Source organism: Glycine max, chromosome 3 (genome assembly GCF_000004515.6).
Source record: "Glycine max cultivar Williams 82 chromosome 3, Glycine_max_v4.0, whole genome shotgun sequence".
Lineage (NCBI taxonomy): Eukaryota > Viridiplantae > Streptophyta > Magnoliopsida > Fabales > Fabaceae > Glycine > Glycine max.
The window spans coordinates 30804333-30817441 of NC_016090.4; the positions used below are offsets into that span (position 1 = coordinate 30804333).

The window sequence follows — 13109 nt, forward strand, 5'->3', positions numbered from 1 at the left end:
ACCAGCGCATGCTAAAAAAAAAACACATTTTTCTTCATCAGAAATAAAAAAATAAATCATTTAATATTTATTTTTAAGTAATTAAAAACATTTAATAAGATGCACTTAATACCCTCAAATTCATTTATGAACACACATTAAAAAACTTTTTTTTTCTCTCATCACAACAAGTATTAGGTATCACAGTTACTTTTTTTTTCTGATTTTTTTCTATTTTGATCAATTAACTAAGTAACTAACAAACAAACCATTTTAAAATTAATAGATAATAATAGCAATAATAAGAAGAAACACCTAAAAAGGTATTGTAATCCCGCAAACCCTTTTCCTTATCCAACTTGTTTAACAAAACAAAGCTGTTCCTCCGTCTTTTTTCCATCAACCCAAGTAACTAAATTTCTTTGACCCTCTCTTGCTTCTCTCTCTAAATTCTTACACCCTCTCTCTCTCTTCCTTTTTCTCTTATTCCCATTTTTCCAATTCTCTCACGTTGAGAAACCCTCACTAAGCAACCTTTTTTACTCTTTCTATATTTGTTTTTGCAAGAACAAGACAAAGCTTCTCCCTTTAAATTATCCGTCAGATCCCCCCTCTCTATTTCTCTTTCTCTCTCACAACGACACCATTGCTTGGGTGCATAATAATATAAAAGTCCAAAACGGTATCGTATTTTAAATAAAACGTAATAAATGAGGTGTAAGAAACACTTACCGGACCTCACCAGCACCATCGGCGTGTGCGCTTCGTGCCTCCGCGAACGCCTCCAGCCTCTCCTCGCAGCCCAGGCCCAAGCCCAATCCCAGGCCCAATCAGAACGTTCCACCACCAATTCCAACGTGGATAATAATCATCATCGAAGAAAGCCCAAGCCCAAGCCCGAAGAAAACCCTCCGCCGCTCAATTTCCCGCGCTCGGTGTCTCCCTACGTGACTCACCGGAAATCCGACTACGACCGCCTCCGGGATAGGCTGTTCTACAGCACGCCGCAGGTGAGCGGCGCCGCCTGCGACGGCGGAACTGCTTTGGAGAAGCGGAGGCACGGCGGAAGGTTCTGGATCCTCTCGAACTTATTCCGAGCCAGATCGAACAAGACCGAATCTTCGCACGAACCGCGTGAGGATCCGACGGGTCCTCATCCGCCACAGTCATGGTTTTCGACAATCCTCTATGCGCGCCGGCACCACGACGTGCGGTCCCCGCGCGCGGATCGAGGATTATCGCCATCAACAGCGGAAAATTTCACCCAATTCTCCGCTGACTCAGCGCAAGACCGATCGGACTCGGGAAATTCGTCGGAAACTTCGCCGGCGAAACAGAATCCGACGCCGGTGACGGGGCACCGGCGATCGCGGATGGGACCCACAGGAAAAGGATTCACGAGCATGGCGTTTTGTCTGAATCCGTTGGTTCGGGCGGGTCCGAACCGGCATTGGAGCCATCATAATAAAGGGTTGGCGCAGGAACAGGGCGGGGGTGGGGCCCACCACATATCCAATGCGGCGTCGTTTTGCGCGAACCGGTCGCGGAAGCTTGCGGATTTCGGAAGGGGCGCGCACAACCGTTGATTTTTGGCTCGCGCGCGGGGCCGTGGTACGGTGGTTATGTTTTTGTCCGTTTGTGTTTGTAGATTAATTATTATTTTAATATTTTTTTCTACCGACATAAAACATAATCATTTTTCTTCTCTCTGTTTTTTTTCTCTCTATGTACAGTCAACACAGTTCATTACAGCTTTCAAGAGAAAAAAAAAATATTGTTCTTTTAAGAAATGAGATTGATTGTGGATTATGTTTGAGGTCGAAAGTTCAGGTGTTATTATTAATTTTGAATTACCTTACTCGCCCAATTCATGCCTATCTTGATGATTTTAAAATCTTTTATCACTTATTGTGTTTGTTTAATAACTACTATTTTATTTTGGATATAGTATTATAAGATTAATGTTTGTTTTATATATTTAAAATTATAATAAATATTTTTTAATTTATAAACTCTTAAATAAATTACACTCAATAATTTATTTAAGAGTACTGTTGTTGGGTACGAATTTTTGTTGCACGAAGCATCTGAATCAATACGTGGACAATTATCCTTTTTACAGACAACACGCATTCGTGTTGGTTCTACGAAATGAGATTCATACTAAATAGTATCATCCATAATTTAAATTTGATATAATATTAATTTTAAGTATTGATATTCTTTTATTAAAATATTAAAATTTAATTTAGGGATGGTGATAAAAGTTGTTTTAATAAAAATGATATTTAGTTAAGAAAATCAAGATAAAGATAAAAGGATAACTATTTGAGGGTTTTAAGAAATTTTTAATTAGTTACAAAAATAATGGATGAAGTTTATATTCAAAGAATAAAGAGAGAATATTAAAAAAATTTAACAAAGAGTGCGGAAAACTATTTTATTCCATGATTGATCTCCAGTTGTGTGTCCTTTATTTAGGGATTTTTTTTTCCAGTAATTTTATCTAGTACGTAATCTCTGTTAAAAGTATAGTTCTTTTTCCTTAATTTAAACTTTTCTAAAATAGAAGTTAAAAAAACTACTAAATAAAAAATATAACTGGAACAAAGTAAGGATTATAGGAGCAGTGAAAATTAAAACCTTTGTTTTGTCAATAGCAAATTAAGAAAAGGTTAGTTATGGCTAAGTTTATGCCTTTCATAATAACTGCAAATGGCTTAATAGAGAAATAAAAAAGGTTATTTTTATTACTTTCTGTACATATTTTTAAAAATGAAAAAGAGTCCCTGACAACCGTTGATTTTGCGGACCGTGGTACGCTTCTAATGTTTTTGTCTGTTTTTGTGTTTGGAGAATATTTTTGATATTTTTCGTCCGACAAAAACATAATCATTTTTCTTCTTTCAATTCTCTCTATGTGCGGTCACTGTTCATTGCAACTTACAAGTTTTAAAAAAATGAGATTGGTTGTATATTGTGTTTTAGACTTTTAGGTTGAGGCGTTAATAATTAGCAAGGCAAAAAAATGAGATTGGTTGTATATTGTTTTACTTATTTTGAGGTGTTATTAATTAGGAATGAAATTATAAAATGATGGACACTCAATGTTATGTAATGAGTTTTTTACCCCAATAATAAAAAAAATTAAAAAAATTATCCAAATAATACAAAAAAAAATGTTTACGTATAGATGATACAAATAACCGTGCGTGCAAGTGAAAAATCAATTCTTGGACAGATTTCTCACTTGCCATAATCCTTGTGGTCGAAAAACTTTGTCGGCGGCAGAGATGAGATTGAGAATTTGTTGGGACTTGAAGGAGGATAGGTACTTTGGATTTAGGAGTTTGCTTTGGGATTTTGGCTCAGTTTCAGCTTCAGCTTCACCCAGAAATTCTTTTGAACTCTTGCTTCCTCCATTTTTACAACCTTGCGACAACACCTCTAAGGGAAAAAAAAAAAACATGTTGAGAAATCGAGTCCTCACCAATGTAAAAGAAAAAAAACCATGCATGTGATAAATCGATTTCTAAGGAATCCATTTCTCACTTGCACAATAATTTGTATAATCTGCATAAATAATTTCTAGTGTGTATTATTTAAGTAATTTTTTTTGTATTATTTAGATAAAGAAATTGGTTATATAACATCCGAAGAAAGATAAAAAAAAAAATAGTGAGAAAAAAATATAAATATCATAAAATTATAAAATGATATGTACGATAGGAAGAAAAAAAAAAGACTAAGATATCTAAATATCATCGTCCAATTAGGAATTATATATCCTATTCCTCTCCATGCCATGGTGATATTTTGATCACACATTGTGTTTGTTTTATCACTACTATTTTAGTTTGGATATAGTATAAGATGAATGTTTATTTTTATACATTAATATAACTATATATATATATATACATTTGAATATATAAATTAAATTTAAATTTTATAAAGAATAAGTTAAATTATAATATGTGGTTATTTTTAATTATTGATAAAAAAAATTTAAAAAATAGAAGTTCAATTAAGAGATAAAAAAATATAAGAGAATAAGATTAGACAAGATAAACATTTAAAAAATCAAGAGATAAAGAAAGTGAGAGACTTTGTTATGTTCTAATTTATAATATAAAAAGATTTTCAGATTAAATTTTATTATTGTTATGAATCACAAAAAATTTTATAGTATACAGTTTTTCAGATTCTTATAGTAACAAGAGATGATAAATAACTCTGGAACACTTTTTGATTGCATGATAGGTCTAGGGAAAATTTTCAGTATTATTGTAGTATGTGCTCTCTCTCCTTAAAGTATGCTTACTTTTTTTTTCTAAAATAAAAATAAAAAGTGATAAATAAAAACTATATCTGCAACAGAGTAAAAATTGTAAGATCGAGTATTGAAAATTTAAGCGTTTGTTTTTTCGATAGAAAAAAAAAGTGTTCGGTAAAAAAGAAAAGCTTAATTGCACATTTATCACCCAACTATTATTATTTTGTAAATTTTAACATTAAATATGTAATAAAGTATTAATGTGACCCTAAATTAGGACACCATTTTGCCATTATATATTTGTGAAATGACGTTTTCTTACCGGTATGATGATAAAATTGTACAAGAATTAAAAAAACATGATGAAAAATGTATGAAAAAAATTTGAGTGATAAAATTTATAAAATAATAATAATTGAGTGATAAAACTAAGTCAAATAAAAAATGTAACTGCAATAGAGTAGAAATAATAGGAATATTGAAAATTTAAACCTTTGTTTTGTCAATAGAAAATTAAAGGTTTAAAATTAGTGTTGTATGATTGTATCTATGCCTTTTTTAGGAAATTGAATATAAAAATATTTTTTGTTTTTTGTTTTTAGTTAGTCTTATATTTATGTCTTTTTACTGATAAGTTGTTGATTTGAGTGATCTTAAACTTAATTTTAAGGTCTCGGATTTGAGTCTTATGTGAATGATAAAAATGTAATTGAGAGAGAAGACTTACTAAAGATGATCAGTTATATTTTTTGACAAAGATTAATTTTCAATAAAACCAATTGATGTCTATATCAATGTCATGATATGTGATAAAAAAAATATTCATGGCTTTGTTATTAACTGAAAATGGCTGGACTAAGTGAGTCATTATGATTTTTGTTTTTGAAGTATAAGATCCTAGCATAAAATTTACCCTTTTTTATACATAGTGAAGTATGAATGTTGTATAGACTAACCCTATGTTTGATAGAGATGAAAAAAATGAGGGAGAAAAAGAAATTTTGAAATTTAAATTTGAGGGAAAGAGAAAGGAAATAAAATTTTTAAATTTTTATTTCTTGAACCAAATAGAAGAAAAGATATCGTTATGCCTGCTTTTTTTTTTCTTTCACTTTCACTCCTTCTAAACTACCCTAAGAGTTGCATTATGTGAGTTATTTTGTCACTGGTGGAGGATTTATTTTATGAATTTTTCTAACATATACAACTTTGCATAGGTTAACGCTCATTAATTATCCATTTACAACTAACTTTGATTAGTTTATTAATTATGCATTCTTGAAAGAAAAAAAACATTATTTATCCCTGTTATTTATTTTATAGACTCACTTGTTTATAATCTCTCTTTCCACTAAATGATAATTAATTGTTCTATTTTGCTGCATGTCAAGAAATAAAAATGGAGTATAGTTTTTAAAAAATTCAAAAAAATTAATTCATGGTATGTTGTTTCTATAAGAAAATAAAAGAAATATACATAGAGATTTACTTTTCATTTTATGTTTTTTATTCTTTTTATTAAGTCGTGAAGCAGTTGACGACTTCGTTTAATTTTTCTCCTTAATTATGATATTATATTAATAAACTTTATTTACTGCTTCACCATGTATAAAAAAAATGTTAACAGGCAAAAAAAACTTACTGCTTCAACCGTGTATTCTTTTAGCTGTATAAAGAACCATATAAAGTTTTTTGTTTACGTTGAGTTTTCTAATGTTTTGTTTTTTGGCCTTAATCTCTCTCTATATTATTACTAAGTTTGTGTGATACTAAATGATTTTTCAGTGGAAAGAAAGAGATTATAAACAAGTGAGTCTATAAAATAAATAAGAGAGGAAAATAATGATTTTTTTTCAAGAACACATAATTAATGAACTAATCAAATTTAGTTTAAGTGAATAATTAATGAATCTTAACATGAGCAAAGTTACACATGTTAATTAAAAATAATTGCTATTTTATTCATAGGAATGAAACTTAACTATCATCTGAGTTTATAATAACTCATTAGCATTGATGAATCAATTAAGTTAAATTTTTTTTATAATAGAAGAATGATTTTCAACATTTAGATAATGATATATGGTTAAATTAGGATTTTAGCCCCTGAATTTTACAGAATAAATAGTTTTTATATGTTTAAAAATAATAAATATTTTAAAGAATTGATTTTTATTATAAATAAAATTAATAATAAAATATTTTTTGTGTGTAAATTACATTTTAAAATTATAATGAATAGTTTAAATTGTTATATAAGATTTTTTTCATTATGATAATTTGAAATAATTATTAAAATTTAATTTAGAGATAATAAAAAATAAGTATATTAAAAGTGATAAAACAAGAAAAAATGCGCATTAGTGGGGAAATATTCTGTGGCTAATCTATCACAGTGTTAGTGAGGAAATTGTGATGAATTAGTGACAAAATATTTCTTTACTAAATCCAAGTCGCTAATCAATATTGAACAAATTTTCTCCCAAATTCTTCGCTATTCCTTCACTAATCCCTCGCAATCAGTTGTCTTAATTATCGCTGGCTAATTCCTTGCAATTTGTTACTTGCCACCGATTAGGAATCCCTCTGTAATCCTTTGCAAAACTGCCCTCATCAATCCATCGCAATTTATGGCCTAATTTTTCCTCTCTAATCCCTCGCTGATACCTCACAATTTTTAAGTTAATTGTTTTTAATGGAAACAGATTGGGCCATAATAGAATTAGGATAAAAAAAAGGATTTAATTCATGAAAATTTTAAAAGTAGTACTTAGACGAATAAGAACTTATTCCTTGTAAAGAAAACATAGTTATACCAAAATCAGAAACCATAACTAACGAAATAACTCCCATAAACCGATTTGGTGAGGAAGAAATAGGCATTGCAAAGTCAATGGGCAGGTATGGCTGGTTCGTTTGGTTGCATGAAACATTTACCATTTGAATTGGACACGTATTACGTGAAAAGATATCAATGCATGGCGTTGGAACTGGTAGGTACTCACTATAGTATTCACTAACCACTGCTGGGGTGGGCCATGTACTATTTAAGCCTACCCTGCGTCGCAGTTAATTCGTTACACTATTAGTCTGAACGCTTTAGCACAGACTTTGTTGTAGGGTTTGGGTGTGCTATAGAAAATGTCAGCAAAAAATAGTAAATACTCAAATGAGTTTCAGGCATGGGTTGAGAGTTGGGACATGAGAGGAGCGAAGAATGTGGTCAATGCTGTTAGATAAAAGATTTTTTTTTTTTTTTGATATACAGTAATGTTTTTCATTTTGAGATGATAAAGTCTTTTTTATAAATATTTATAACACGCACGGTTAAACCTAAATATTTTTTTTTCAATTGATTCGTATACTTAGTTATAACAATATGATAATTCTTTTTGTTGATTATGCTATTCATACGAAATATTTATCTGTTTTATCAATTATTAATTTTTGATGAAAAAATTAGTTAATTACCTTTTATATGATTTTTTTAACTATATTTTTTATCTGCTAAACTTGAATTCTAATATATTACTTAACATTGAACTCAATTTCAGTACTTGAACATGACCACCGTGTTTATATAGTTTTTGGTCTTAGACAAATTTGTATGTGAGTCTTTTCTATTTTCATTTTGGCCTTCCACTCTTTAGTGTAAAAATTGTTAATTAAAATTTAATATTCAAGTAATATTTTCTCATTTCATTCAATAGTAATTTATTCTATTATATCTTATAAATATAAATTATCTCAAATTGAATCCAGAGAAAATTAATTTTGAATATTTTTTTTTACAATGTCAACAATTGTTAGTATTATTAATTATATTTTATAAACATTAGATGCATATAAAAATGATTAATTTTTTGATATACTTTAATATTTTTAATAAGACATTAATTTTTTGTCAGTATTTCTTTTAATACGTTTGATTTAGGAAGAAAAGTTAAGACCAACAATATCAAATTAATGTCCACTAAAACTTAAATTTAGTTCAAGATAAATATAATTTTTTTTCAATTCACTTTGCTTTACAATTCTCAATTATTATGATTGAAATAAAAAGTACAAAAAATAATTTTATATTTTACAATAAGAAAAATATATAATTTCACCACTCTCATTTTCATCAAAATATACATCATATTCTTTCTATAAAATTTAATTACTATATTCATTTCAATATGATTTATTTAATTTAAAGTAAATGAAAACTAATTTTTCTATAATTTTCAAATGAATTATAAACTTCTCAAATGATTTAATTTATAATATATTTATGTGTATAAATATATTAAAATATTTATACACATAGATCATTCAGAAAAGATGACCGACAGGTTCAGCAGTTGGTAGGAAATCACTATAAAGCCATGACGTAATTAACAAGAAAATGGGTGAAGTTAATTTGTCAATTAAAACCATGGGTCCAAAGTGGCCAGAAACTTTCACCCAAGTTTCTCCGCAACAAATTAAAGACTTGTTATGAGTACCAAAAACAATTAATACAAGTTACAGGGACATGTGTTTTTTAATTAATTAATTTAGGATTTAAATTATGATTGATTTTTATATAAAAAATAAATTATATTAAGAGAAAAATATTTATTTTATGCATATTAATGATTTTCGACATAAATTTTTCTTTGTTTTTCATGATGAAAACATCTTCGTATTAATATGATGGTAAAGAAAAAAAAAAATCTAAAGTGGCTCAAAGCCATGCATTAGCTGTGGACCAACGATTATCAATAATTAGGCGCTCAATTGAAAGCAGTCGATTATGAGGCGATCTATTGCAAACGTGGGGGTTTGAATGCTGCGAGTAGTTTATCTACGATTAGCAGTGTCAGCTCATAGACTCAATCCATTTGTTATTTATTTATCTTAGGCTACTGGGTTACTAGCTTTCGGGCCATCCTAAAATTTGAGATGTGTTTTTTTTTTTTTTAATGCAGGAAGTCTGAGCCTTGAAATATCAACCCAAAACATTTTCCCCCCAATTTGGCATGTTTTTGTTTGGATGTAAACATTTTATTTGAGCCTCGTAATTTGTTAGATATGCTTTATTAGAATCAATTGATATCTCATAGTTAGTGTAAGAAATGAAAATTATCAATTCACTACTACAAAAACATGATTTAATATCGTCAAATCTACATCGATTATTAAAAAACCGATGTAGTAAATATCGCGGTGCCATTTTTGAAATTTACACAAACTTTTTTACATGTCAACGACGATTATTGTAAAACCGCCTTTGTTTCTAAGCAGACCACATCAGTTTTCTATATACCACCGTCTTTGAATTGTTAATATTTTAAATGATTTTTTGACTTTCTTAAAATTACTTCTACTCACGCCTGTCTGAATAAACCCTAAAGTTCTAATGTGAACACCGTCGTCTCTCTATTTACAGAGGGAGGTAGCTCAATCCCTCTCCCTCTCCCTCCCCGCCTGTAATGGATCACCCCTCCGTAACCACCTTCCCCTCTCTTTCTTTCTCAATCCAAGTTTTTCATTTTTAATTTTTTTTTTCTTGTGTAGAAGAAATGGGGAAGAAGCAGAACGAGATCCAGAAAACAGGGCTAGGTCGAGCCTTGGTGAAGCAGCACAACCAGATGATCCAACAGAGCAAGGACAAGTCTCGCTTCTACAGGAAGAAGTTCCTTGAATCCTTCACCGAAGTCTTCGACATCGACGCCGTCGTTGAGCAATCCCTAGAACCCCTCCCCGAACTCGCCGCTGTCGCTTCAACCACTCTTATCAACCTGTGAGTATTCTTTCTCTTCGTTCCGCATTCACGCGCCCACTTTCTTCTTTCTGCAATTGCTTTGTGACATTTGTTTCTGTTGTTGTTATGTGAGAGTAGTGAACCAGGTTTCGTGCCTGATGAAACGACGACACCAGAAGAAGCAAGGAAGCAGCAGAAGCAAGAGGAGGCACTCCACACCAGCAGCCTCCGCGTTCCTCATCGCTCGCCGTGGACTCCCAACATGTCCGCCGATGAGCTGAACAACAGCGAAACACAAGCTTTCTTGACCTGGCGCCATAGCTTGGCGAGGTGAGTTCTTTAGTTAGTATCTGTGTTTGTTTGAATTGTAGACTTAGAATCTAATTCAAAGAAAAAATTAGGGTTTGTTTGGATTGTAGGCTTGGAACCTAATTTAGAGAACTAATATAATGGAAATTAGTGTTAAGGTCCACGAATGAATGTGCATTGTCTTCTGTCAAAATAAACTTCTAATTTTATGGTTAAATTGCATATATAGGGATTAGTTTTATGGTTAAACCTGCTGCCCATTCAAGAGCAAGGAAACAGGTGAGTGTTATCTTTCTTTTGAATGCCATGTTATAGATTTTTAGTTTCAAGCAATTCCCCTTAGCAAATATCCTTAACCTGAATGATAGCTATAAACAAGCTTACACAACTGAATTGGAGCACAAAGTCTCGTGTTTAGAAGAAGAAAATGAAAAGCTGAGGAGACAGCAAGTTTGTTTCTGCTTTGAAGTTTCAAAATGTTTTCCGTTAATTCAAAGTGCCTAATAAAGCTTGCAGTATATTGAGTAATATCCCCTTTTCACTAGGTACAATAACCAAATAAATTTGAACAATCTTGATTGGAACAGGAAATTCTTTTTAACATTTTTTTACAATCGCCTCCCCTCCTCTCAAAAGGTTAAACTAGTTATCAGTGTCTTAACTTAAATATTGGATAAAACACTTAGGTGAAGCAGGATGTGATTAGTTTAATTAATATATGTTGATGTTTTGATGGGGTTTTTTCTCCACTTCTCCCACATTTTCATTCAAGGGAGATAAGGCTTCCCTTATTTCCTTCTCGGCTTTACATTGTATTCTGTGTTTTAAGGAGCTTTTGATTTGAGAATCTTGTTTTGAAGGATAATGGGTCATGGTGATTGTTGTTTCCATAGTGATTATTTATCCATATAATTTGGGTTGAAATTTAGCATGATAACATTATTAGTAATCAATGGTAATTATGTTATGCTTGATTGAGTTTGATGAGTTTTAAATTTTCACTACTAGTAATTCAAAATAATTAGACTCAAGACAAATTTGTTCAATTTTTGTTATTTTTTAGTCTTGCTAGTAGGAAAGATAATATCCTCAGTCTAATTTTGTGTTGAGCAGTCTGATTTTTGGTTCATGCTTGTTCCTTTGGATGACATATTTGTGCTAGTAGGAAAGATAATATCCTCTTATTAAATGTGTGTATTGTGCATGAGATTATTGGTAATTTGTATTGAATTTCAATAGCAGTAGGTCTGGTTCGCTTAAATTGTTAATATTTTTAATATTCCTAACCTTTTTTGTGGTTATTGTCTATAATGACTCTCCAAAGTGTTGTGGATTGGTGTGATGTTAGGTCTATTTGCCTACAAATTTGTGCAGTATAGGAGAAAAGCTGCATATGAGGTGATGGGCCATTGTGTATTGTTAGAACAAAGGAGAATATGGATGAAAGTTTGAAAAAAAAGGAGAAAAAAAGGCTTCAAGTCCCACATCGCTCAGGATAAACACTTGAATAGTGTTTCACTCCCTATATATAGAGAGCCCCTTTCTTCTTTTTTTCTTGTCCCAGTTGAGAAACATTTCCTTAACTTTTCTTTCTCCCTCCCATATTTCAGCCGATGCATTTCCGGCAAACTTCTCCCTCTTTCTTTCTATCGCTCTAAAATTTCGGTTGGCTATAAGAGTGACTTTTCAAGTCATATTTTCGGTTGGCTATAAGAGTGACTTTTCAAGTCATATTTTCGGTTGGCTATAATAATGACTTTTCAAGTCATATTTTTCGGTTGACTATTAGAGTGACTTTTCAAGTCATATTTTTGGTTGGCTGTTAGAGTGACTTTTCAAGTCATATTTTCGAGTGGCTTTAGAGTGATTTTTCAAGTCATATAAGAGGGTGTAATTCTAGAAAGGTTCCCTCAATGTAGTGGGAATCTTATACAGTGATCTGGACTGTTTTATCCTGGGGACTTCGTGGTTGATAGTCTGCTTGCACAATTTTTGGCAGTGCCACGAAACGTCTTAAAGAAAGCGACATTGTCCGCGACTCAGCCAGTAATTTTTTTTTCGGTTTGCCATAAATTATTGTTACAACATGTATGCATGCCAAAGGAGCACCCGAAACACTTAAATTGAAGGTAACTGAAAAGGAACATATGTATCTACTTTGTTCTAATGTTTGTTGAGACTTAGTAGCTTTCATAGGTCAATAAGGTAATGAAAGTTGAAGTAGTAAGCACATAATGACATTATTTTTTGTCGTGTATAGCTGTGACAGTAACAATTGGAGTTTGTATAGCTTGTTATATGTGAGAATATTAAAGGTGAGCCTCGAATAATTTAATCACTCATTATTGGATTTACCTTATTACATACACAAGTATTTGTTTAAGTGTTTCAGAGTGTATAAAATTTTGTATTCTCAGGTTGTTTTTAGCTTCTTTAGGATAACTTATAAATATACCTGTCTTGTATTCTCTCTTTGATTATAAGTAGAGTAGTTATAAATATACTTAGTTATTCAATATAAAAATATTTTATATTCACAAGTTGTTAGAGGACTAATGTATTCTTTTACTTCAATTTGATTACTATTTTTTTATTGATTACTATTTTTTTATTAATTAATATTTTTCTCTATTTTTTATTAATTACTATCAGTCATCAATGGCCAATTTGTACGATTGGTGAAGGTACATTTGCAAAGGTGAAATTTGCAAGGAACTCTGAGACGGGAGAACCTGTGGCTCTTAAAATTCTTGATAAGGAGAAGGTGCTAAAGCACAAGATGGCTGAGCAGGTTGAATACTTGAGTAACTTAGG

At 31.0% G+C, this 13109-nt stretch overlaps 1 protein-coding gene across 1 annotated transcript; it reads left to right on the forward strand.

Annotated features, from left to right (window-relative positions):
- Window positions 1-689: 689 nt before the first annotated feature.
- On the forward strand, window positions 690-1565 carry LOC102668007 (uncharacterized). The gene has a single exon (XM_006576619.4). It carries the CDS (start codon window positions 690-692, stop codon window positions 1563-1565), a length of 876 nt encoding a protein of 291 aa, XP_006576682.3.
- Window positions 1566-13109: the final 11544 nt, after the last annotated feature.